This window comes from Sarcophilus harrisii, chromosome 4 (assembly GCF_902635505.1).
Source record: "Sarcophilus harrisii chromosome 4, mSarHar1.11, whole genome shotgun sequence".
NCBI classification, from domain to species: domain Eukaryota; kingdom Metazoa; phylum Chordata; class Mammalia; order Dasyuromorphia; family Dasyuridae; genus Sarcophilus; species Sarcophilus harrisii.
The window spans coordinates 280,159,670-280,187,441 of record NC_045429.1 but is presented as its reverse complement, the minus strand read 5'-3'; the positions used below and the strand labels follow the sequence as shown (position 1 = coordinate 280,187,441).

The window sequence follows — 27,772 nt, the reverse complement described above, 5'->3', positions numbered from 1 at the left end:
CACCTTTCATCCCAAGGAATAATTTAACCTATGATTCAAACTCAACCTTCACAACTTCCTGAATTTGTTTCCCACTTTTTTGTGTGTATTTCAATATTGCTAATATGACTAGCATACTATATTGTAACATGAAAATTCCTTGTGTTTAATACTTTATTATATACATTTAAATTTATTTTATTAACTTAGAATAGGATATTGCAGTATTTTGCGAGGCAGTTAACTGGGCTCTTAGTTGGTATATGCTACCAGAGTTTAGATTTATGTAAAGAAAAACAATTCTAAGATTGTTCTACAAATGAATGTTGTGGATCATTCAGTTACAATTGAAAAACTTAAACTATGTTATCCTTCATGAACCAAGGTACCACCAGAACATTTTTGTTGCAATTGTCTACTGGTACTTGATATCACACAGATGCAATTTCAATTTTAATTGCAAGGACAAAATCCATTCAAGAAAGAGTAGGTATAATGTAAATAATTTGACCTTTTCCTCTCTTAAAATGTACTTTGATCAAGTGCAGTACAATTTGCTTACAAATAAATTTGAGGTTGCTACTTATCCCCCCCCCCCCCCCAAACTGTTTATATGAACAAAGTAGAACAGAGAAAGAACTATACCTGAAACCTTAAAATCTCTCGAGGTACATCCTGCTTTTCCTTTTATGTAATAATTTCAACATGTAACTTTCAAAGCTATCCTGCTCTTCTATTAACTTGCACTTATTTTTCTTTAAAGGCTTCAATGACCCTAGATTTTTTTCTTCTGGCAATCTATTATGGAGCTTTCACCTCCATCTCACCAGCTTCAAAAGAAAAAAAAAATCCCTGTAACAAATTGCAAAACTTATTCTTAAAGGGAAAAAAGAACTTTCCTATTTACAAAAAATTAACAAGATATTTTTAGCGGTTATTTAAGACTGACACTTGAACTACTGTATTTAAATATGTAAAACAAGCTAACAACTGAAATGTAATTTAGGAACAGGAACTTTTTTTTTACCCCAACATCCCCTAGCACTTCATTTTAAAAATCCTATCGAGTCCAATGACTAGTTTAATTAGGATAACTAACCAGTTGGTTTCATTTGTACAAAACATAGGTAGAAGTGTTCACTGTTGTTTTCAAAAGGAAGAGGAAGTAATCGGAGAATAATCAGATCTTTGAGAAGGTGCTAAATTTTTTTTTTTTTTTTTTTGGTGGGAGGTCATGTTTCTTTGTAGGCTACATAAATTAACTAACTCAGGATCCTGGCTATAGAGCTGATCATGTGCGCAGTCCAACCCTTCTATTTTATATTAAGAATCTGAGGCCCAGAGGGGTCAAAACACTTTGACACAGGTCATGCTGGAATCTGACCTCAGGTGTCCAGACTAGAAAATCCTGCAGTCTTTCTACTACATTTATCCTCATCCTCCCTTCTCCTCGGTATTGCTTGATCGTTTTACAACTTCCCAGAGAGCTGGAAGGGATCTACAGGTTATCTAGTCCTATCCACTCGTTTCACAGATGAAGAAACTGAGGCCCCATGGAGGGGTAAGCGACATGCTCAAGGTCACCCAGGACTAGGCTCCATCCTGGCGACCACCTCCACCTGCTGGAGGCGCGGGAGGCGGAGCTGGGCCGCTCGCCAGCCTCCACACCGCCCCCCCCCACCCCCCCAGCAGCCGCCCTGGGCTCCCCGCAGCGCGGAGGGAGGGGCGGGCGAGGGAGGCCCGGAGGCGCGCAGGCCGCCCCCTCCCTTCCCCGCTATGGTGTCCGTACCGCCACCGTGAGGCTGAGGGGAGGACCGTGCCCCCGTGGCGGCGGCGGCGGCGACAGCGACGGGGCTGCTCCGGCTCCGCTCCAGCGGCCCGGCTCCGCTCCAGCGGCCCGGCTCCCTCTCTCCCAGGAGGGCGAGTGGGTTTTTTTTCCGCTTTTTCGGCGGAGGCGCGGGCGGGGAGCAAAGGAGGGAGGGAGCGGGAGCAGGGGCGGCGGCGGCAGCGGCGGGGGGAGGCCGGAGGGGCGGGTCCTGCCTGGGGGCTGATCCCTCCCCCCGCGCTGCCTCCCCTGGCCGGGCTCCGTGGCGGCAGCAGCGGCGGCGGCGGCGGTGGCTCAGACTCCCGTCCCTTCCTCCCCTTCCCTTCCCTTTCCCCTCCCCTCCCCCGGGGACAAGCTGCCGCCGCGGGGCCAGCGCGAAGGACGCAGAGGTGGGGGAGCAGGAGGCCCCTCTCTCCTGCCAAGGGGCCCCCGAGCGGCCAGGCCGGGCTGAGGTAACGGGGGCCACGGGCCCGGGCGGGGGCGGGGGCATGGGGCCTGCGGGGCCCGGGAGACCGGAGGAGGGGAAAGAGAGGGGAGGGGCTCCAGAGAGGGAGGAGGCTTCCCGCTCCGGGCTGCAGCGTTGGTGGCGGCGGCGGCAGCGGCAGCAGCAGCAGCAGAACCGCGCGACTCCTCCCTAGGGGCGGAGGCGGCGGAGGCCCGAGTGGGCCGAGAGGGAGGCAGGCAAAGCTGAGGAGCGGGACCCCCCTCCCGCCGCCGCCGCCATCTTGTCTCCCCTGGCCCTGGCGGCTGAGCGGGAGAGCCCTGCCCCCGCTGCGCTAGCCCCGCCCACTCCGTGCTCACCGATTGGAAGTTGTGTAGTATGGCCTCGCCTCTCCGCGGCTCTTGGCCCCGGGCTTCCGGGATTGGCAGGCCAAATGGCCAATAGAGCTGCGACTCCTCTCCCTCGCTTTATCAGTGTTTCTTCTGTCTGTCTGTCTTTACATCTCTCTCCTCCCCCAGTTTTTCAGGGGGTTGATAGTGTTTCCCTTTCGACTTTTCTCCGCCTCCCCAAAAGGATCAAAGAAGTAACGCGGCAGGGCTCCGCTAGAGACTTCACGTACTTGATGAAAGTGCCAGGTCTCAGCAGCTCCGTTCTGCACCTAGTGTGTGCAAAGCCTCGTAGGGGCAGGTGGAAGGGGAGGCCTCCTGGTGGGGACACCACCCCCTCCCCCACCCCAACTCCCCAGTTATCTTAGCGGTTGTGAGGGGAAGGAGGATGGAAGAACTCTGGGCTAGGCTGGTGATGTTTTTCTTTGCGGGCACGCACTGACCGACCTCTGTCTAAATTGCAACTAAAATGTAAGCTTCTTGAGGGTAGGGAGATGGTTCCTATAGTCCCTGTTCCCACTTAGCACAGAACCATTCCTAGGAGGATCCTTCCACCCTGGAAGGAATTTAAGGGACCATCTAGTTCTGGCCTCATTTTACAGAAGAGGAAGCTGAGGCCATTGGAACTTAAGTGATTTGTCCCTTAATTGACACAAGTTGTATTTGGAATCCACATCTTCAGATTTGGTGGATTTACTTCTCCCGATTTCCTTTGAGCCTCGCCAGGCTAGTTAACGGGTGGGGTATTTGATGGGAAAAGTCAGGGAGGGAATTATACAGTGATCCTCCCCCCCTACACACACACCTCCCACCCCTTTCCTCAAGTAGATGAGAAAGCAGGTGGTTTCTTTGGGAGGTGAATAAAAGAAGCAGGACTTCAAAGCATTTGGCAATGGGTGCAGGCAGGCTGACAGCAGCTTCATGTGCCACAGGGTGCCCCAAAGGCATTTCTAAGACCTCCAGCTGGTGTCAGACAATTCCATGTCTGACTCGGAGCCCTCCCAATACAGGTCAATCCTCCATGATGACTTTCTTCATCTTCCCTTTCCTTTGTATAATAACCTGGATACATTTTTGCCAGAATGATGAGGTTGTTACTTGTGTCAATCTTGGGCTACTATTGGGATAGGTGCTATTAGTAAGCATGATACTAATTACACCTTATTAAGGATAATAAACATTAGCATTTTATACTTTTCAAGGCAATTTTATATGCATTATCTCTTTTGTTCTTTATAATAGCATGAGAGAGGGAGATATTATATCTCATAGAAGAAGAAACTGAGGCACAAAGAGGAAAAGTCACTTGTTCGTGTTCATATGATAAATTAATAGAAGCAGAGTGTCAAAAAAGTTAAGGCTTTTTAACTTCTTGTCCCATTCCTTTTCCAGAATAATGGCTTCTGAAGGATGCTTTTTCAGTCTACTTGTAATTTGATAGTGGCATCCCCACTTTACAGATGTGGATAATCTATCTACCTTTGTGGAATTATAATAGATGCTTATATAGTATTTAAGTCTTGGGGAGACTAATGACTTGTTATTTATATAGTGCATTAAAATATGCAAAGTACTTTGTATGCATCATCTTATTCCCTCCTCCCCCTTTCAGGTAGAAGCACCTGTTACCCCACTGTCTGTCTACTGTCAGCTCAAGTCAACTTGTCTTCTAGGTTCCATTTTCCAGAAAAGTTACTTATACCCGTGGGAGAGCCAAGAATTTCCTTGTCAGCAATTGTGGCTCCCTTCCTCCAAAACTTCTAATGGAAAACTTCAGAACCATTGTATACAATAGTTCTCAACACTGTATGGATATAGAACAGTGTGTTTTGTAAGGGATCATCTTTTGAGGTTATAACATGTAGTAAGGGCATTTTAATACTTTGTGATTCAGAATAGGAATTTCTTTGATGAATTTCCAAGGCTTTCAGACATGTCTGATTTAAAGCATTCTACAGATTACACTAAATTATTTTCCTGATTCTTTTACTAAGGACAGTACTATAGTTTTCAGCGTTTCTCTTCAAAAACTTTTACAAAGCTCAAATACTGTGTGTGTGCAGTTTGAAGTCTGAACCAAGAAGGAATATATATTTAATTAGAAGTGTGATGCTATTTTTGGTCTTCATGATTCTGGGGGTAACTATGGTTTAGGTATCTGTAAGAGATTACTGTGTTGAACTTAAGAGTGGATGAATTTTGATTGAACTCTAGATCTGCTTCCTCTTCTGTAAAATAAGATAATAATTCTTGTACTACCTGCCTTGTAGGAGCTATTGTGAGAAAAATATTCTGTAAACCTCAAAATGTTTGTAGAACTATTAAAAGTACCTGGTGTAGTGGATAGAGAGCTGGCCTTAGGAGTAAGGAAGGGTTCAGGTTAAGTCCTGCCCCTAAATTGACCTCAATGAACAAGTGACTTGACTTAATGTTTCTGGCTACTAACTCTAAGATTGTAAATTTCACAGAGGGTACTGATTTGCATTAGTATGGAATTTTTTTTTTTTTTTTATCACTGAGAGTTCCCTATGGCAATTAAATCACAGATTCGATCCAAAATAAAACAATAAGAATGTAAATCCACAATTTTAATGTTAAATATTTTAATGCTAAATGGGGATCCATGAAACCAACATGTTCTTTTTGGTCTCTTAAAGGAATATTCTTATTATGTGTTTGTATTAGCCACTATGTGCTATTTGTGTTCCCTGTCTACCAGCTTATATTTTTCTCTTAATTTTTTCTCTTAGACTTTTTTCCCTCCCAGACTCCACTTATTTGGACTGCAAGTAATATGAGGAAGCCTCGAAGGAGATCACGGCAGAATGCTGAAGGCAGGCGTTCTCCATCCCCCTATAGCCTCAAGTGCTCCCCAACTCGAGAGACACTAACTTATGCCCAGGCACAACGAATTGTGGAGGTGGACATTGATGGAAGACTGCACCGAATCAGCATCTATGACCCTCTGAAAATCATTACTGAGGATGAGCTGACAGCTCAGGACATCACTGAATGTAATAGCAACAAAGAAAACAGTGAGCAGCCTCTATTTCCTGGCAAGTCCAAGAAACCTTCTTCAAAAGGCAAGAAAAAGGAGTCCTGTTCCAAGCATGCCCCAGGTACTTCCTTCCATTTGCCTCAGCCTAGCTTCCGAGTGGTTGAGTCCTGCAGCCAGCCGGATGCACCACCCCTCCCTGCTGCTTATTACAGGTACATTGAGAAGCCACCAGAGGACTTGGATGCAGATGTTGAATATGACATGGATGAGGAAGATCTGGCCTGGTTAGACATGGTAAATGAAAAGAGACTAGTGGATGGCCATGGGACCATCTCCGCTGACACATTTGAATTGTTAGTGGATAGACTGGAGAAGGAATCCTATTTAGAGAGCCGAAGTAGTGGAGCTCAGCAGACACTTATCGATGAAGATGCTTTCTGCTGTGTCTGCATGGATGATGAGTGTCACAATAGCAATGTCATCCTCTTCTGTGATATTTGCAACCTGGCTGTACACCAGGAGTGCTATGGGGTCCCCTATATTCCAGAGGGACAGTGGCTTTGCCGATGCTGCTTACAGTCCCCTTCCCGTCCTGTGGACTGTGTTCTTTGCCCCAACAAGGGTGGGGCCTTCAAGCAGACCAGTGATGGGCACTGGGCTCATGTGGTGTGTGCCATCTGGATCCCTGAGGTCTGTTTTGCTAATACTGTGTTTCTGGAGCCTATTGAGGGTATTGACAATATCCCACCAGCTAGATGGAAACTGACCTGCTATATTTGTAAGCAGAAGGGTCTAGGTGCTGCTATTCAATGCCATAAGGTGAATTGCTACACAGCCTTTCATGTGACATGTGCCCAGCGGGCTGGGTTGTTTATGAAGATAGAGCCCATGAGAGAAACCAGCCTAAATGGTACCACTTTCACAGTGCGCAAAACAGCCTATTGTGAAGCCCACTCTCCCCCAGGCACTGTGAAGAAGGATGTCCTCCCTGTGATCTCCATTGAAGGTGAGGAAGAAGATGAGGTAAAGGATGGAGGAGGAGAAGAAGAAAGCAAGGTTCTAGTAAGTAGTGCCCTGAAGACTACTGTAAAGAAGAACAAAATGAAAGTAAAGCAGAAGATCAAGAAGGAATCAGAGGATTCATCAAAGGATTCACCTGCAACAGCACCCCTTGTGACTATAACACAGATCCCATCCTGCAGGTGAGCTCTAGCCACCAAGCCAGGCAGGAACATTGACCAAGTATGAGGTCTCTGGGAACTCTTATTCAGTCACTTTGGAGAGTTAGAGAAAAAGTGAGACACACCCTTCCTTGGACTTGACCTTGAGAAAAGGAAAGGTCTCTGGATGTGCAATTATCTGGAACCTCCAGTTCTATTAAGTCAGACATAATCTAATCTGCACTAAGTAATCAGGCAGAAAAGAACTGCCATTGGTAATGAGAAATGTTCTTGGACTGATGAGAGAAATGTAGTTTTGGAGAGAGGGTGATGAGTTAAGGAAGTTTTTCTAGAGAAGATCAGTCTTAAGAAAGAATATTTTCATAGACTTCTAGAATTTCACAACCAAGAAGATCTTTAGAAATCCTTTAGGCTCATCCCTTAGAGCTGAGTTACATACCCTAAAGGTAGGGAGTGGTTTGCTCAAGACCAACACTCATTTAATGGCAGTTACTGACACTCAGAGATCTAGGTCTTCTAATTCTTGTCCTCTGATCTATTTAGTACATCCTATTTTTCATAGAAAAGTATAGGGAGAATATGAAGATGGGAAGAAGAAAGAATTAAGTCATTTAAGGAGTTTGCTAATAACTTATGCTGGAGTAGAGCATATACCTAGGGGAGTATAACTGGAGAGAAGGGACTCACTCAAGGTTTATAATATATTCTAACAGAATTTTGCTTCTTTCCTGTTTTATTCCGTTTTGGCTCACATCTGCTTCGGGTTGGAATCAATACTGGGTGAGCAGGCACAGAATTTAGTCCATATTTGTAGAGTTGTTATATTAAATCTTTTCTTTGAGCACAGTTTTCACCACCCAATCCCTGAATTCTTTTGGGTTCCTTGTGGGCAAACTGGTTCAGAAACTGGGAATAAGAATGAAACTTGCTGCAATTTGTAGGGTTGGAGTGATCTGAATATGAATTAGTACCTGTTAAATATCAATTTTTTTTTTGTTGGGGGGGGGGAGAAGGGGAGTACCATGTTAGGTTTTACTTAAAGAGTAGAGAAAAAGGCTGGATGAAAGAGAGAGCTCTTTGTACTTTTTTTAAGAGCTGCTCTTCTCCCCTCACCCCAGTTGCCACCTGGTCAGTATACTTCTCCTGAGCTTTATTAGCTTTTCTTTTTGTATAAGAATAAAGGACCTTAATGAGCTTTCTAGAGTCATACAAATATGCTTTTAGACCTCAGATATTTTCATTGGATCAAAAGTTGGGCAAAATTCTTGTGACTTCAGTGTTTTCAGTAAGAGTCCCAAATATTAGGATATCTCTAAGGGAGCTATATGTGACCCAAATGATAGTACTCCTGGTACATAATTTCCAGTTTCCCCTTCTTATGAGACATCATAGTTTTGGAAAAAGATTGCTGAATTTGGAATCGGGAGATGTGGGTTCAAATCCATTTAGATACATGTGTAAATCATATGACCTCTTTAATCTATTGTCTTGGGGACCTCATGTGGTTCTTTCTTAAGCCATCGATTGTTATACAGATGTGAGGAGTTCTTTCTTTTTGTGCCATTAACAGTAATTAATATTTTCTTATAGCTTACTCTACCTCTTATTTCCTTTGTCTACATTCTTCAAGGATGTAGGGATGTGCACATATTTTAGGTACTCAGCAAGTGTTTATGAAGCATCTCATAATTGTTAGGCATTATGTGTACAAAGCTTCCCTTTTGCCCTGTTTTCCTTAAAGCATTGAAAAACTGACAATAGGAATGCTTCCATTGTGTTTCCAGTATGTGACATTGGAAGAGGTTAGGTTGAAGGTTGGTAGTAAAAATCCAAGATGCTGAATTTTGGATACCTGACTTTACTATTATCATTTAAATCTTTCTCTGGACTTGAAGTGTTTGGAAACTCTACAGCTCTTTTTTTGTCCCTACTTCACCAGATCTAGTAGAAGACTAAAATCAGGATAGGGGTGTGGGCTCCATGACCCAGACTTCCTTTGACTCTGAATACATACCTGTCTTGCTCCCTGCTCCCCGTCCCTAATCTTCCCAAGGTTGAACAAGATCTGTAGTGGCCTCTCTCTGCAGAGGAAGAACCAATTCATGCAGCGGCTTCATAACTACTGGCTGCTGAAACGACAAGCGAGGAATGGTGTTCCACTCATCCGGCGCCTACACTCACACCTTCAGTCCCAAAGAAATGCTGAGCAGGTGGGTGAACGGCTATGGGGAAGAATGGAAACATACTCAGAGACATGATGAGGGGGTGGCATATGTGGCTGGCCCCACACTGCTGAAATGTGGCAGCTTACAGGTTGGATTGTTCTTGCCTGAGGCACTTATGGCCATTAATTATGAGGCTCATCAGTTTGCATTGTGACTCTTTAAGACAATCACTTCCAGGGCCGTGGCAGGTTTGGGAAATAAAACTTCAAGAACAGTGTCAAGACTTAGTTCAGTAGGCTAGTAACAGGCAGCAGAAACATAGAAAAGTGGGATATTGAGCTTGGAAACTTTGGGAGGAGGGAAGAAATAAAACAGATTTGAATGTAATCTTGTGGTCATTCCTTCTCAATGTCATAATTTTTCCCTTTTTACTTATTCCTTCTCCTAGACCTAACTGATATGTATGCTCTCAGGCAAGGGAAAAAGTTTTTGGCAAACAACTATTATTCTATTGCAACGTTTTAAAAACTCCAAATGATTGCCAATGAATGAAGTTAAACAATTTTTGATACGCCACAGGAAAGGAAAGAGTAATCATTTAAAATTTATGTTTTCATGTGGACGTGCATAGAAAACTAGACTTTTTTTGCATTTATATTACATGGGGGATGAGTAGAGGAATGTTTACTGAAAAGCTACAGAAGTATGGGCTCTCAAAGAATTTGAGAATTCCTTCTTTAAGCCTTTATATATTCATATTTATCTCCCAAGATGAAAAAAGCTTTCATTGACTCTGCTACCCCCTCCAATTGCTGGCTCATTTATTTGTTTTCATTTGTAACCACACTTCTCTGCCTTTAAGTTTTCCTTGAGGACCTTTCAGTCTAATCTTACTTATCTCCACTTTACTGAAACTGATGATACTGCTTTCTATAGGTCACAGTGATCCCTTTTGATAGTCCTGTTCTCATTCTTTTTGAACTTTATTTGATATTATTTGATTGAACTATATTTGATGCATTTGCCATGTCTTCCCTCAGCTTCTGATTTTCCCACCTCCTTGATAACTCCCTTTAGTGATGATTCTTCTTTTTAACTATATTCACTGGTTCATTATTCCTTTTAATCCCTTATGGCTTAACAGCCATTTACATCATATATTTTGGACTCCAAATTCTGCCACATTCCCAATCCCGACCTTCTGTTCATTTTCTTGTCCCATTATTGCCAGTTTACTATAGGATATTTCTATTATTAGATTCCTATAGAGTTTTTGAAAATTGAAATCCTCACTATTGTCCTCTTTCTCCAGTGATTCAGCACCTTCTCCCAACTCTTCTGTCCCCATCAAGACCCCATTCACTATATTGAAATCTCATAATAGAGCATCAGATGATACATCTGGAATTGGAAGTGCCCTTAAGATCACCTAGGGATATCTCATTTTACAGATCAGGAAACTCAGATTCTTAAGATCACACAGGCTGCAAGAATCAGAATTGAAATCTGAACTCCTGACCAGTGCCTGTCATTCCCCCTATACCAATCAATGCCTTTCCACTTGGCTTTTTTCCCCCTCCCATTATTAATTTTTTTGCATGATTTCTCTATACCAGTCAATCTCTGAATCTAACGGACATTTGTCCATTTCCATTCTTTCAGTCTCCATTCTATTCTAAGGTCTTATTATCATTACTATGGTGGTTTCTTACTAGTCTCTTTATTTCAAGTTCTTTGCGACTTCAGGGGAGTCTTAAACAAAACCCCTATGTATTTATTTAGAAGTCATTTTTATCCATTCCTGCTCAGAATCTAGCGAAGCTAGTTGCATGTCAGAATATTCTGGAATATCAGAGCTGGAGGGGATCTTCAAGACCATCTCATAAGATTCAGAGAAGGGAAATGATTTGATCAAGTTTATAATGAATTCTATGATCAGAACTTTTGACTCAAGTTCAGTACTTTTTCTTCTACTCTACACTAATACCTCAGTCTGACATTCATAGTCTTCCATCAGCTGCTTCCTGTCCCTTTTCAATCTCATTCTTTTTCCTAATCGCAAACATCTCATCTAGCCATTTTTTCTGTTTTTCTTTCTTTCTTTCTTTCTTTCTTTCTTTCTTTCTTTCTTTCTTTCTTTCTTTCTTTCTTTCTTTCCTTCTTTCCTTCTTTCCTTCTTTCCTTCTTTCCTTCTTTCCTTCTTTCCTTCTTTCCTTCTTTCCTTCTTTCCTTCTTTCCTTCTTTCCTTCTTTCCTTCTTTCCTTCTTTCCTTCTTTCCTTCTTTCCTTCTTTCCTTCTTTCCTTCCTTCCTTCCTTCCTTCCTTCCTTCCTTCCTTCCTTCCTTCCATTTTTTTCTTTTGCAATTTCATGTCTATTGTCACTCTGCAAGAGTTAACTCATTGGGTCTAGGAAATCTTGAGGAATCCCAACCTTCTCTGATGATTCTTTTATAGCATCCTGCACTCCTTCCCCTTCCCCTCTAGAAAAATTCCAATGTGCTTAATAGCTGCTTGTAGGAAAAAGGCCTAATTTGATCCTTATTTGGGGAAATAAATCTCCCTTTTCCCCCTGCTCACATTAGGGATACAGTTTTCCTTTGGTGGTCTCAACTCCTGTATGCCTTTTCGTAGTTGGCAATTATGTAGCAGTAAAAAATTCATAACCACACTTAGCGAATGGAAAGGAAGGGAAAAGGGGATTTTTTTTTTTTTTTTTTTTTTTTTTGCCAAGGCTTAGGGAGGTGGCTGACATCTACAGAAGGTGCGTGTTTCCCACATCCCCCCCAGCTCCTCCCTTTGCTTCCTAGAAGGAACAGGACGAGAAAACCAGTGCTGTAAAGGAAGAGCTTAAATACTGGCAGAAACTGCGCCATGACCTGGAAAGGGCACGACTGCTGATTGAGCTGATCCGAAAGAGAGAGAAGCTCAAGAGGGAACAGGTAAGAACTTCCTCTAAAACTCTTGACTAAATTAAGAGAAAAGCCAATCACTGAATTCCCAGATGTCATTGAGTGCTATCAAAATCTGTTCTGTGACTATTTAACAGGTGACTACCTAGCCTTGGCCCCATTCTGGGGTCTATCTAGATTTCTGTAGCACTGTCTTATGTTATTCGCTTGGCAATTCATTGTTTGTTACTTAATGCTCCCTGTGCATATCTTCATTGCCCAGTGAGATTCATATCCTAATGGTATGAACTGTTTTATTCTATTCTATAATCCCTAGGTGTTTAGATGTTTTGTTAACATCTGGATAAAACACCATGATCCAGATCTGGTCTCTTTGATTATAGAAGCAAGGCAAGTAGTTTTGTTGAGCCACAAAGGCAGAGTGGGTATATTTTAATTTCTTTCTGTGAAGTCATGTTAGACCAGCTTCATAATCACAGGGGCTCAGGAGGGCCCAGAAGAGCAGTTAGAACTCTCTTAGGGTTGCCTCTGGCCCATGACTGAAAGCTGTAGTACCAAGTTTATACCTTGTAGACTGGGCAGCACAGCCTATGCTCAATTTCTGGAGCCAGGAGAAATAACCTGACTTTGATCACTGGGTCTGAGCCAGCTGTGCTAACCCTTCATGAAATTCCTGGTGCATACTCAGCCATCTGTCATTACTGCTTTAAGTAATGAGCAGAAAGCAGTCTTCCTTTGGCATGGGTAGCAGGGTAAGAAGCTTTCATTTCTAAGCTGTCCTATGCTCTGCCTGTCCTTTCACTGTTGTGTGTTGAGGGCTGGCAATTTCGCCATCCCTGCTGCAGACTCTTGTCACCACTTAGCAGTTTTACATGGGTGGTGTAGCTAGCCATCTAACAAGAATAAGTGTTGTAATGGTGGGGGTGGGGGGGATGGGAGAAAACATGCAAATTCTCAATCATCACTTTTCCCCCTTCTTCTGGACTCTTTAGGTCAAAGTGCAGCAGGCTGCAATGGAATTGAAGCTGACTCCTTTTAATGTCTTGTTGCGTACTACTCTGAATCTTCTACAGGAGAAAGATTCTGCCCAAATCTTTGCTGAACCTGTCAACCTGAGTGAGGCAAGTTTTTTCCTCACCATCATTGCCACCAAACTGCCCCTGTCAACTTGTCTATGGTATTGGCACTGCTGGGACAGAAATATAATATTTAAGAGAGCTTCCAGACCAGATATAGTTTTAAAAGGGGTCTTAGGTATATGATTAAGTGGAAAAGGAATAAGTTTAGGGAACCAGGACTCTTTTTTTTTTTTTAAATTGGAACTAGGACTTTATCCTTCCAAGAGGATAAAGAGTTGGTACCCTGGAAAATGGCCCCACAAATTAAATAGCTGAAAGTGTGGGATGGGTTGAATGATGGGGGCCCTGAGGTGATGGTGGGGGAAAGGGCAAATTTTAGAAGAATAGGGGCAAGGAATTGCCAGTAAGCTTAGCAGGACCAGTTGGAAGGGGCAACTAAGAGTGCCGTTGAAGGGTGCACTCTGTTTGGCTAGTAAATGGTTTTTGTAATTGTACAGGTTTTATATGTTTAGGTTCCAGATTACCTGGAATTCATATCCGAGCCAATGGATTTTTCCACCATGAGGCTGAAGTTGGAGTCCCATCTATACCGCACCCTGGAGGAATTTGAGGAGGACTTTAACCTTATGGTTACCAACTGTATGAAGTACAATGCTAAAGATACAATTTTCCACCGAGCAGCTGTCCGCTTGAGGGACCTGGGAGGGGCTGTCCTGCGGCATGCCCGGCGACAAGCAGAGAACATCGGCTATGACCATGAGGTGGGAACCCACCTACCTGAGTCACCCAAAATGGAGGACTTTTATCGCTTCTCCTGGGAGGACGGTGAGAAGCTTGGGGTGGTGGGGAAACTAGTGGATAAGCAGCTGGGCTGGGCTGGGCTACCACTGGCAGAGTTAGAGGGCCAGAGAAAATTCGTTTGGACAGTAAAAGCTGGTAGGTAATGGGACATATATGGGAAACAGGACTGGTTATATACACTATGTGTCTTGGTTTCGGGGTGGGGAGGGCCCTGGCTAGGCTTGCCCTTTGCAGAACAGGAACTTTTTCAAGACCGAAAGCTCAGTGCACTTAGCTCATTTCAAAAGGTACAGGGACAGCAGGAGCACTTTGGAAAACTGGCTTAGGGAGCTGGAGCCTCTCATAAGGCTTCTCCTCTTGGGCTTCCCCTTCCTTGTGTGGTTGGTATTATGGGGCTTGCATGCTGGTGTCTGTCAGTCTCTTTGGGGGGTAAATAGGTTGGTAACAGAAAGACTGAATCACTTGAGCTCAGAGCATTGATCCTCAGGGCTTTCAGCTCTGCTGTAGAAGCCAGACAGTCAACCAGGCAAGGAAATTTCTGCCTCTGACCCCGTCCAAGAAGCCCAATCTTGATTGTGAGCTGCTTCCTGCAGATTCTTCCCACATTCTGATCTTGCCCAATTGGCTCCCCTCTGTGCAGTGGTATTGCCAGGGCTGAGGCTCTACAGTGACTCTGCTAGAAGCTCCGGTCCCAGGCATTTCAGGAGAGTGTATTTCATCCAGAGGACTCAGCTCCTTCCCCTTGCCCTCGGCCGTGCTGGTCCTTCAGCCCCCTCTGTCCTCCCTTCTCCCTGGCAGTGGACAACATCCTCCTCCCAGAGAACCGGGCTCACCTATCCCTGGAGGTGCAGCTGAAGGAGCTTCTGGAGAAGCTGGACCTGGTGAGCACGATGCGATCCAGTGGGGCTCGGACCCGCCGTGTTCGCCTGCTGCGGCGGGAGATCAACACCCTCCGGCAAAAGCTGGCACAGCAACAGCCAAACAAGATGGTGCCCAATGGGGAGTTGCCACCAGGGCCCCGGGAGGAGGTGGACGTGGTGGAAAAGGCCCTGCATGGAGAGGAAGAGGAGGATGGGGAGAAAGGTGAGAGGTGTGCACAGGAAGGGCCAAGTGTTGTTAAATTTTCTGATAGAGAAGGCCCAGACAACTCCCTGCTGATTCCCAGCTGGTGGGTGGATGCCTGTGAGCCCACCACTAGAGCTTCATTTTTATATCTTAAGGCTCTAGCACCAGTTGAATTGCCAGAATCCCTGGTACAGTAATACCTGAAGCTGTTAACAGTTACTTGTACCTCTGTGTGCATGGAGTATCTGAGAACAGGTTTTGATGTGGAGATGAGAGACTTGAGGAAGTTCAGCACAGTGCAGAGAGCCTGGGTCAGGAAACTTACTAGATTCAGTGTCAGAGGAACACACTCCAATCTCACCTCTGCTGCTTTAGAACTTGGTGTGATCTTGGATAAGTCTCTCTTTTGGCCTCAGTTTTCTCATCTGTAAAAATGAAAAGGTTGAACTAGATGATCCTTTTAAGTTTCAAACCTGTAATCCTCCGATTTCTAAGATGGGACACCCGAATTCTAGTCCTGGCTGTGCCACTGACCTGCTCTGGGATCTGGACAAGTCATGTCCCTTGTCTTGGTTTCTGCTGCTTCCTCTGTACAGTGAGGAAGCTGCACTATATTGTCTCCAAGTTCCCTTTGAAATGTAATACCCTATGGGCCCTATCCAGAAGTCTTAATTTGCAAGTTGCTTCCAGGAAGAATGCACTTAGAGACTTTAGGTATTTAGTGAAGAGAATTGCTTTTCATTTCTTTTCCCCAGTGGGGAGAGGTATCTTGGTGGCACAACTGGGGATTTGGTCTGAAATTGGGTTTTGAGACTATGGAAATTGGATGAATTGGTAAGATGAATATTAGTTTCTTTGGGGTCTGGTGCTGTCTCACATGAGCAGGGTTCAAACTTATGAAGAAGGTCCCATTAAGTCTGAGGTATGGCAGAGAGAATGATAGGGGCAGATAGCCTGAAGCTTACTGAGACATATGATAGGTAGATAGATAGATAGATAGATAGATAAAGCTTTGGACTTGGGAGTCAAGAGACTTCAATTTTGATTTCACTGACTTTCTTTGCGAGTCTCGATTAGTCACTTAAATGTGTTTCAGCATCTGTAAACCAGGGATCTTTAATGCTCCTCCTCCTTCATTCACATGGGTGGTCTGAAACAAAATGGAATCACAAAAAAGAAAGCACTTGGTCAAGTCAAAGGAAATTTTCTATGTACTATCAGAACTACAACCAGTTTAGCTGATAAACTTAAAAGCTTCCTCACTCCCCCTAAATCTGCATCTTAGGATGATTTCTGAGGCTTGATAAGTCCTAGGAAATCATGTGCTTTCATTCCTTTGGGTTAATAAATCATGGGTTTTTTGGGTTTTTTTTGTTTGTTTGTTTTTGTGGGGGGCGGGGGGACATGACTCTATCTATAATGTTCAAGCAGATTCTTTTTCTTTCTAGCAGATGATACCAAGCCTCCTCATCCCCCAACTCTGGAACCCACGGGGCCAGCACCTTCTCTGTCTGATCTGGATTCCCTCCAGGACCCTCCAACCTTGAAACCAATTAGTGAGAGCAAAATCCCAATTCGGCTTTCAAAATATGGGAAGATGGAGGATGAATTTTTGGACATGGTGCCATTACAGCGAGGGAGCCAGCCCTTCCAACACCTACTGAGTGACAATGGCTTTAACAGACTCTCCCTTCCAGTCCTTGAGATGTCCACTATGTCCTCCCTTAATGGTGTGGGCCGGCGTACCTCTGTCCTCTTCAAAAAGGCCAAGAATGGGGTCACATTTCAAAGAAGCCCTGATGGGGCCCTTGAAAATGGAGAGGACCACAGTCTGATGGACCTGCCCGCCTCCCCGGCCAGTACCGAAGATGAGAGGCAAGCTCGGAAACGACCACAAAGCAGGAGTTGCAGCGAGAGTGATGGGGAGAAGTCTCCTCAGCAGGTGGAAGAGACAGGTGACCTAACCTGTGGCTCTGCTTGCTGCTGCTTGTGCTTCAGGGAATAAGGAGTGGCTTAATGTTTGCTTCTGCTTGCCAGCTGGCCAGTTGTACTATCTTTGGGGGCAGACTCAGAATACTTTAGTAGACACTTACTCCTTAATAAACCCTATGGAAGCTAGTTGTTTGAGGGTCAGGTAACCCAAACTGGTTTTACATGGTACAAGTAATCAAGAGATTCAGTCAACCAGCAGTTTCATCTTCATTTCCTAATGTTTGTTTAGTGCTGACTTAGACAGAATAGGGACTTCAGAGAAGTACGCCTTTACAATCTAGGCGGTTGAATCTAATAGCTTGTTGGTAGCCAAGATGTATGGACATTAAGATGTTGGTGCCATAGAGCAGTGTATTTGTTGCCAGATGAGTGCCAGCTACATTTGATGAAAAGAGACAAATCGCATTGAATAGTTAGAGAACACTTAGTTGAGGAGGTGAGACTTGAACTGGGCCTCCAAGAATGAGTAGCATTTGTCTGGGTAGAATGTTTTAGTTTTCTCTGGGTGAGAATGAGCATGATTGTGTGCTGAAGGTAGTGATGAAATTGGGCCAACTTGAATATAGGCTGCTGGGGAATAGTTCCAGCAAGAGTGAATGAATAGGAATGAATCCTGAGAAGTGATGTTAACTTGTATTTGTGTGTGGGGTGGGGTTGCTTGTAGTGTAGAGTTGATTGGCAGGTTCTTACTCTTTTCTGTCCCTTTCTTATCTTATCTCTTTCTTTGCTATCGGGTGGGGAAAGACTTTTTCTCTGCAGATTTAATCAGCCACACTGTCACAATATCTAGCTCCCCTTTTAACTTAGGGGCATAAAATGCCAGGCTTCTTAAACTATTTGCACTTACAACCCTTTTTCTCCTGAGTCTTCAGGTATATAAAATAGATGTGCCTATCAAACATTTACTGATAATAAATCAAAATTTTGCAAACCCCACATTCAGTTACATAATCCTATAGGGTTGCAACTTACAGTTTAAGATGCTTTGATGTAATGGACCTTCAGGTTCAAGCATTTTCCTCACTTCCCCTTGACGTAGTCTTGCTTTAGGGGATTAGCTATTAAATTTAATGTCTATTCTGAGAGACACTGGGGTGCATATGGATGATAAGCAGTGTAATATATTTAGAATCTGCTCATTTCCTAGCCTCACGTAGTGTGTAATTAGAATAATAATGCTTTATATTTGAATTAGAGCTACTTGATTGTCACTGCAATTTTGTGAAATGGGTACTACCAGTGTGTACAATAGTCCCATTTAATAGACTAGACACAGAATCGCAGTTATTAAGGAACCTCACTAAGGTGACACAGTTATTGCCCGACACAAAATAACAGTAACTCTTTGGCCATCTGTTTTGCCCACAAATTGAAGTATGGATGATGTATGTGTACAAGAACTTAAGTGGGGATGGCTGTTCATTGCATAGTCCCTGAATTTACTTTGGGGCTCTGTTATCAGACAATTGAGCCACTGAGGTGATCACTTTCCTGATCTGGTATGGCCTGAGAAAGTTTTTAATTCTTCCTAAAGAGCTCCCTGCTATAAATAGATCTCTTCTCATTTATACTTAATCAGATTCCTACAAGATAAGGTATTCTTTCTGTTTCACAGATGGGGGAGCCAAGATTGAGAGAAGAGGGGAAGGGACTCAACCATCATATGAGTTGCCAGAACTGGGATTAGAACTCGGAAATTCTGGCTTTCATTCCAGCACAGGTGCATTTTAAGTATAGTATGAGAGATTTAGTTTTTGTTGACACCTTTCTATGTCTTTCTAACTTTGCTGCATATTTTAGGGCTGTTCTTTTTTTAGTTTCTAATTCCTGATTGCCCCTCTTCCAAAAGAAGGATACCAGCCTATTTCAAGCAGTATGTTGTGTAGGGGTGTGAATGTTCATCTAGAACAAGGAAGGTGGGATCCCAGAAGGACAGAGAAAGTTCTCTGATGACCATTTAGTCTTCAAATGAGAAGCAAAACTTGGACTCATGTGAAAATTATGAGGGTGGGAAGGCTTCAGTTTTTTGCCTTTGCATTCAAATGTTGGCCTATATAGAGTGTGTTCATCTCTTTAAAGTGAAATGTTTGTAGGTAAATATTTCGGGGGAAGAAATGAGAATTCTTTTTTATTAGTCAAAACCCATTAGCCTTTAAAAAAAATTCCTCACCTTGCCAAGTTCAGTCACTGACATAGTATAGCCCTGACCAATAAGCTCACTTGAATAGCTGCTACCAACTCCCTCCACTCTGCCCTAAACTAGTGGTGTGTGTTGGGAATTTTAATTTATGCACCATAGCTCACTGTGTGTTTGTGTGTGTATGTGTGTGTGTGTCCGTCCTTGGCAGGAGTCACCAACGGCTTTGGGAAGCACACAGAAAGTGGGTCTGATTCAGAATGTAGTTCTGGTCTTGGTGGTGGCCTGGCATTTGAAACTTGCAGGTAAGGACTTCAATTCCTAAATCCTCATCTTTTTATCTATTCTTGCCCCTTCCCTTTAGCTTCTGTACAATAACAGATTGATTTTTCCATTGTGGTTTTCATTTGTTTTATTTGTTTGTTTGGTTTTGGTTTCTTTTCTGCTTGGCTCTTATTTTTAGGGCCAAGAAGATTGTAACTTCATGGGGGTATCCATGGTCTTAAAGACCTTGGTCCCTGTGGCTTCAGGCCACTTTTCTGGCAAGGGAAAGTAGAAAAGTATGGTAATAATAACTGACCAAGAGCAAAGTGGAGAAAATAACATTTCAGTCAAAGGTCCAAATGAAGGGCACACATTCAAAACAGAAGTTGGATTGCCTGGAAGGTGGCTTCTTTCTTCTTTACACTTCAAACAGTTTTCCCACCTTCTGGCAGAAAGGTGATGGTCTTTGAAGGATGAAAGATGTTAGTCAGAAAGGATGCTTATAAGGACTTTTGAACTATCTTTCAAAGGTCTCAAGCTTCTCTGTTTTTTGTTTTGGTTTGTTTTTAGCTAAACTTGAAGGAACCTTATTAGATATTACGTAGTTCTTGGACTCCGAGAAATGAAGTCATTTTTTTCCAGGTTTACATAGGTAATAACCAACATGAGAATAATCGATAAATAATCCAATTAGACCCAGACCTTCTAATTCTAAATCCAATGCTCAAATGTATAAGTAGAAATGAGGGATATTTTTCATGATGGAAAAAACTCTTAAAACTAGTCATTAAGGTTTCAAAGTGTTTTCTAACTCTGGGTTTCTCTAGGTCTTTATTGAATATCTACTGTATAACCGGTGCTGAACAAAGCACTGGAGAAAGGGAAGAATAATAAGATCAGGAAGGAATCTCGTCATTTCTGCCTTTGGCTACAGAGTGGTATATAGATAACAAAATCCTGTGTTTGAGATACTAAGGCAGAGTCCACTTTCCTTGTTTTCAGCCTGGATTCCTTTTGATACTAAGAACTGCACCGACTATTGGGCTTTCTTCCACAGAATTTCTGAGTTCAGAGAGACTGAAGAACTTTAGTGATTTTTTTTTTAAGTTATCTGAAGCTCATTAAAGGGCAGTTAGGTGGTGGAGTGAGTTGAGTGCTGGGCCTGGAGTCAGGAACACTTACTCTATGAGTTCATATCTGGCCTGAAACACTTATATGAGCAGTGTGATCCTGGCAAGTCACTTCATTTTGCTTCAGTTTCCTCATCTATAAACTGAGCTGACGAAGAAAATGACAAACCACTCTAGTATCTCTGCCAAGAAAACCCCAAATGGGATCATGAATAGTCAGATATGAATAAAAAATGAACAACCCTACATAAAAAGAAAGCCTTAGAATGTACTTTAAAATAACATAAACCTAGATTTTGCAAAGAAACTTATTCTTCTGGTGTAACCAAATGAATTGTCAGGCAAAATTTTAAACTACACTGGACAGATGTTTGTTAATCCCCATGGAAGTTTTTTGGGATGAGTGATTTTTACAATCCCAGTTCTGTCATTTATTGCCTGTGTGACCTTGAAAAGCTACTTCCCCTCCCTGGGCCTCAGTTTTCTTTAAAATGAGAGGCTTTGACTAGTTTTAAAACTATGGTCCCATAGTCCTCTTACTAGACTAAGTATCAAGAAAATTATCACCAGTGGTGCAACCACTTAATGATGAATTCATTGACCACAGCAAACAAAAAGACCTAAAGAACACAAAATGACTCTCATCCATGTGGTTCATTATTCTACTTTCTATGGGATACTGACAGTGTGCCATTAAAAGAGGCAGAAGATCCTAAATATCATAAATTTTACCTTATCTGGAAATGTTAACTGTTTGTATTTTAAGTGTGAAACTTGTTTGAGGATCACAAAATAGACCATAACTCCTGGAAGAATTGAATTATCAAGCTTGCCATTCCAGTTATAATGAAACCCAAAGGCAAAAAAGAAGTCAACAGCTAAATGGAAGGCTTAATTAGCAAGTATTTTTTCAGGTATCTTCTATGTACTAGGCATTGGACTAGGTACTAAGGAAACAAGTAGATAGTCCATAAAGGAATTTATCTACTAGGCTGATTCATAAGCTCTTCTTGGAGAGGCAAATAAATTGTTAAGGCAATTATGGGAAAATTGGTTTATTGTGTGCCTAAGGGCTACAAAAATTGTAATTTTTTTAGAAAATTTCCTCATCTCATTGCATTGTCCATGAAAAGCATAATGCAAAAGCATTAGCATATAACTAATTGTACCTTAGGTAAACCAGCCAATTAAATAAACATATCCAGGTTATTCCCAAAGTTTTTTAATCTTTAGTAGCTTAAAATTTCATTGAAACTTTAGAGATAAAATTATGAATATTTTGTGATTTCAGTGCAATCAGGAAGAGCATGGTGAAAAATAATTGGGGGAAAAAATTAGTTCAAGGAATAAAACAAGAGTCCAAAGATTTTGTTGACAGAAACCTCGTGTGTATGAAGAGAGAAATGGGAGACGCTGGACATGGTGTATATACAAAATAACCTTACTAAAAATGAGAAGATCAGTTAAGCACCTGGTTGCTGATTTGGAATCTTCATGTTTCAAATCTGTTATCTCTATAATTAGACCAGCAACTTGTTAAGAGTTAAGTTTAAAACTAGTACCAAACTAAAAAAAGGAATAAAAATAAGATATGGTATGCCACTGATTCAAATCTAACATGATCTACTTAAACTGACATCAAGAAATGGGAAATGCATAAAAGAACAGACATTGATACCCAAAAGAGCCTTATAAATTACATCAGCCTTACTTTAATTATTTAATTAATTTTGCCTCCTTGCTAAATGGAAAGAGATGGTTGTCAAGGATATCACCAATTTATAAACTCATTTGTAAAATTTAATAGAGGAAAGGACAGTGATTAAAACTTAAATTATTAAAAATATCAGCTTATAAAAAGGAAGAATTAGAGGAGTAAACAACTTTTCAAAAAGTTGAAACAAAGAGACCAAATTAGTTTCAGTCACTTAAAGAACATACGAGGATGAAACTGAAAGGGCAACAAACAGATGAAAAATGGGAAAGCTCTTGAAAGATTTTAAACTTTTCTCCATTAGTAGCAGTAGAAATACCATATTTGGCCTCAACAGTGCAATCTTCATGTGATACATGAAATAGAAATAGCACTAAAGAAAACAAAGGTAGAAAATACAGTTGTACTAGAGTAAGTATATTCAGGAAAGGTTTTTTCTTAAGGTGGCACAATTTTGAGGAAGTGAATTTTCAGCCACTGAAAGAGGGGAGGGTTCCAAAAATTTTGGGGGAAGAAATCGGACCTTATTGTCAAAGTAAGGTGACCAGGAAAATATTTTTGAAGTTTAATTTTAATTTTTTCAATTAACAAAAATCTTTTCTCCACATCTCTTTATTGGGGAAAAAAATAAATGAAAGTACTATCCTATAATTCAGCAAAACAAATTTCTGTATTGCCAATATCCAGAAATATATTTCTTATGCTGTACCATAAGTCCATTATCTCTTTGTTAAAAGGTAGATAACATATTTCGTTGTAAGTGCTCTGGAATCATGGTTTGACCAAAAAAACCAATCTTAACTCTTTATTTTCTTTTGTAAACATTTTAATGAAAAGTCTATACACACACACACACACGTCATTTTTGAGACAGGAATAAGGAGACTTTCACAAATGATATTCTATAGCAGATCACATCTTTATTGTGTACAGTTGGAATCTTTTACAATAAAACATTTAATTTGATACAGCAAAATGTTACTTAAAAGACTCTGCTCTAACAAGCATATCTGGAAATTCAACAGCATTCTTTGAAATATCTTTCAACGTTGAAGTTGAAATATCATCTTTGGTGATGTGATTATATCAATAATCATAGGCACATTAAAAAAGAGGCACATAAAACAGGGAAGTGTCTATTTAACAAATATGTCTGCTAATGGAGAATGTCCACTGAAGAATTCAAGTAGAAAAGTAATTCCTTAAAGGTGGAGAGGTCTTCTAGATACTCTTTTTGTGGATGATGTGCTACAGATTGTATCAAGTCCTAGAACCTTTTAGCGTGTGCTAAATGAGTTCCACAATCATTATCCATGCTGAAACAATCAAGTCAAGTTGCTGAAGAATATCTATCATCCAGCTTAGGTTATACTTGGATGGAAAACTCATAGAGCTGTTTTGTTAGTGTGGGAGGGCTTTATGTATATATATTTCACAAAAATTTTAATTATGTTTTATATGTATAGATACCTACTGGACTAGTTCAATCAGAAATCACCTCCATATTTGTTAAATAGGATTAGGAATGCTAATCTCAGTTTCATTTAGGAAAATGAAATAACAAATTTCTTAGAATATAAATAATTGGATTAGAAAATTCTTTTTGTTTCTATGGTTGTGATAGCCCTTAAGAAACACTTAAATGTCCCTGTACTAATTTCATAAACTGTGAGGTAGACCTAGTTCTTTATTCCTCAGATATTTTCTGTCCATAAGACACGTGAAAAACAATTTTCTATTCTGGATAGAAATTAATGAGCATTATATCTGGTTTGAAAACACAACAGTTTTTAAGCCTCTTTAAAAAAAATAAAACATGTAGACATATTGTACTTCCTCTTCCTGTTTTGTAACAAATGGATTAGCAAAACTAAATACTGAGAACCTAGATCACAACTGTTCTCAGTCCATGATGAAGATCATGCAACTCATCTTCCTATCAAAGACCTCCCAGAAGTTCTGGCACATGTGTTTACTTTCTTCAGCATTTGTTCTAAAAGACCTCACTTTATGGTTTTGGTCTTAAGCCTCTTTTGTCAGGAACCTCTCAATGATAATAACATTCTAACGAATGAATTAAACACTTATTACTATATGCAAAACACTGTTTAGCATGGGGGATACAAATATAAAATTTATAGGAGCTCACATTCTAATGGGGAAAAGACTCATGGAAGTTTCAGATGCAAGTCAGTTGCAAAAGTTCCATACTTGAGGATGCAGCAGCAAAGCAGATGATGTTGCCTTTTCTTTAATGTGATTTTGTTATAAAGTCATGAAGTGTTGCTGTTGAAGGTGGAGCTAAAGACTTTAGTGACAGAACTTTCTTTTTGGATCTTCCAAGAGCAGTTGCTAGGTTGCATCTCCAAAGGAGTATCTTTCCTAGCATGACTTTGAGCATTGAGCCATTAGTGCCCAAATAGCATTGACATTTCCAAAGTTCTTGAGATCAGGGTTCTGGATCAACTCCATTAGGGTTTGAGGGGAGAAGGTGAATTGACCTGCCTGGCCCATCTGCCTCCTGTATGTCTTTCAGTTGCCTTGTTATTTTAGCTACGTTCACATGCCTACATTTTGTGTGGCAGTTGGTTGACCCTGGATAGAGATGGCTGGTGCCTTCTTCACAGAGTTGCCTTCCCAGTAGAATTTGTGGAGATGCTGGGTACTCCCAAGTTTCTTTGCTTTGTATCCCTTTTGCTGATGGGATAGTCAGCAGTTGTGGGTGAAGTGACTACCTTTACCTTGTTGGTCATTAAGCTTTCTCTTATCTTGCCATTCATATTCTGCTGCCTACAGGTTCTTGCCTTGTGTGCTCTTATGTATCTCTCTTAAATTGCATTTTTCCCATCCTTAAGTCTTATTCCCAAGTTGATTATTTTCACCTTTCCACTTAGAGAATGATTTTTTTCCCATTTATGTTAGTAGTAGCTTGATTCTTGCAAGTGCTGCTATAATACTCTTCTATGCCATAAGGAAAGTCATAAATATAGGTTATGCAAAAAAAAAAAAAAAAAAAACTCCATTTAGGAATCTAGAATAAATTAAAGAAAGAAAAGGATCTTTTTTTCCATATAAAATATAGATTCCTAGGGAAGATACACTATTCACAGAAGTTCTGTAATAATGGGTTGCTGTGTGAAATGTTTGGAACCAGCTCATATTCTATTTCTTCATTCTGAAAATCTATTTAATATGTTTTCCTTGTTTAGAGGACATAACAAATGTGAAACTTATAAGAATAGCTTTTTTGTGTGTGTGAAAATTGTTTGAAATCTTAACCAAAAATCTAAGAAACAATTCTGTGCACATTTTATATACATATAAAAATGTATATGTTTAATATATAATATTATGTATATATGCAAAATTTCCTGTGTGTGTGAGCATATGTATGTATGTGTTGGATAGACACTGTACTTGGAAAATGAGTTGGGTCCAGAGTTGAAGAAGAGTGCCTTTGGGGAATTGCAAAGTTTTTTTTAATGGCTCAAGGCTCTTCCTGAAGCCAAGGCCCGTCTTTTTAATCCCAGTATTCTTTCAATGATAAGGTATGTCTATGGGTCAGATTACACCACAAATTGAAGAATCCAAGTTGAAGCACAGTGTAATCATCACTGTATGTGTGACTTTGGGGTACACACTCCATTACCAGTGAAGAAATGTGCAAGAGAAGTGTCATAAAAGATAACATTGAGGGGTAATTGATCAATAACTTATATGCTTAGTTGGTATCCACATGATGTCAGAGATGTAGGGCAAGATGCCAGGTTTGTTGAATGGACTCTCTGGATGACTTGGAATAGAATATTTAAAATAACATAGGATGGGTTAGCAAGAATAAGTTGTGTCTTTGTAGATGGAGGGAATATCCATATAAGGAGATCACAGATCTTTCACAATATCTAAGTTGTCCTGTTCTGATAAATGAAACATTTGAAAGTGATAGTAGAGGGTTTTGGTGTTTAGAATGGATGTTTTATGTGTCTTTCTGGGAGGGTTTTTAGTGAACTATTATTTTATTTGGTTCTATTTGCAAGGTAATTATAAGGATGCAGTCTAATTATGGATTTTTTGGCACATGAAGCTAATTGGCCTTAGTTTTAATGTAAACAACAAATCCTAGTCCTTGAAGGATTCTGATTCATTTTAATAAATAACATAGTTAGTGAGCATTTATATAGAATTTTAAGATTTGCAAAGCATTTTACAAATATTACCTCTTTTAATTCACACAATAACCCTGGGAAGGTAGATGCTATTATTATCCTCATTTGACAGACTGAGGTAGAAACTGAGGTAGGCAGATTAAATGACTTGCCTAGGATCACACAATTTAGACAGAACTTGAACTCAGGGCTTTCATACTCCAGATCTATCAATATCTCTGCTACACCATTTGTTCACAATCCATTTACTTTGTTATTGTTTAAATTTCTTACTTAAAATCATAGCTGAAAAGAATCTTAGAAGTTAGGAATGTCAAAGCTCTCATTTTTACAGATCAGACAACTGGCCTAAAAATGGAAAATGATTTGCTTGTCATATAGCTAAATCCTCAGATCTTCTCTTGACTCAAAATCCAGTGCTTTTTTCATTATTCTATATTGCCTTTTATTTAAGTATTATTCAGCCATTCTGGGCAAATTGGTATTTAGCATTTTCCCAAGAACCCTTATTTTTATCTTCTTTTTTTTTTTTTTTTTTTTTTTGCTGAGGCAATTGGGATTAAATGACTTGCCCAGGGTCACACAGCTAGGAAGTGTTAAGTGTCTGAGGCCAAATTTGAAATCGGGTCCTCCTGACTTCAGGGCTGGTGCTCTATCAATTGTACCACCTACCTGCCCCCCTTTTATGTATTTTGTTGACTTGCTTTTTTAACTTTTAAAGAGCCGGTCTTTCCTTTGTTTATTAAAGCAGAATGTTTCTTTAATTTCTTTTTTGAGATCTGAAAACTTACCTATACTTTTATTTTCATCCATTGTTAAACAGAAAATAATTTGAATAGTAACAATGCTAATTAGTCTGCAAGAACAATGAAGAGTTTAGAATGGGAAACTAGAGGAGGATATGGAATCATCACCTTTTCATTTATCTGGGAAAGGTTTTGTGTGTGGCTTGTCTAGAGACTGAGGGGTGAACACAATTATTTCTTGAAGTTCCTTCCAGGTACAGAGCTTCTTGTTTTGGATTTTCATGACTTTTAGGCATATCAGCCATCCAGCAATTTTCTTGCATTTCAGTGTGTATGGAAGTATGGAAGATTGAAATACATTAAGGAATTTCACCTAAATTGTTGGTTTCTCTTTGTTTTCATCTGCACAGTGGTCTGACTCCTCCAAAAAGAAGCCGTGGGAAACCAGCTCTTTCTCGAGTCCCTTTTCTGGAAGGTGTGAATGGAGATTCAGACTACAGCAGCTCAGGTGAGACTAATGGTTTGAACTAGCTCTGAGGAATCAGCTGCTGTGGTAGTGGGCTTTTTTGAAGAAAATCGGCCACCTAAACTTTATTCTTTGTCCATTTTGGAGAGAAGTATCTTTAGTCCCAGCTCACTGCAGTACACCAACTCTCCAGCTCTTCATGATTTATGTCATTATCTCCAAATTAAATTTTAGACAGTGCTTTCAACTCCTTCCTTATCCTTAGGTCTCTCCTAACTGCCACATTTTTTTTCCCCCTGAAGCAGTTGGGGTTAAGTGACTTGCCTAG

General features: G+C 40.9%; 1 protein-coding gene across 4 annotated transcripts in view; it reads left to right on the top strand.

Moving 5' to 3' along the window:
- Positions 1-2,073: 2,073 nt before the first annotated feature.
- The window catches only part of BRPF3 (bromodomain and PHD finger containing 3), a 34,180-nt gene continuing 8,481 nt past the window's right edge, over positions 2,074-27,772 (top strand). Inside the window, exons 1-11 of one of the 4 annotated variants that reach the window (XM_031964977.1) lie at positions 2,074-2,256; positions 5,383-6,832; positions 8,865-9,021; positions 11,783-11,914; positions 12,877-13,005; positions 13,476-13,788; positions 14,563-14,847; positions 16,278-16,784; positions 18,437-18,541; positions 19,170-19,263; positions 27,389-27,486. In XM_031964977.1, coding sequence (XP_031820837.1) covers positions 5,427-6,832; positions 8,865-9,021; positions 11,783-11,914; positions 12,877-13,005; positions 13,476-13,788; positions 14,563-14,847; positions 16,278-16,784; positions 18,437-18,541; positions 19,170-19,263; positions 27,389-27,486 — 3,226 coding nt within the window. In that variant the 5' untranslated portion in view covers positions 2,074-2,256; positions 5,383-5,426. The remainder of the gene's footprint in view (positions 2,257-5,382; positions 6,833-8,864; positions 9,022-11,782; positions 11,915-12,876; positions 13,006-13,475; positions 13,789-14,562; positions 14,848-16,277; positions 16,785-18,436; positions 18,542-19,169; positions 19,264-27,388; positions 27,487-27,772) is intronic. The other 3 variants (XM_031964980.1, XM_031964979.1, XM_031964978.1) reach the window with 3 other exon arrangements.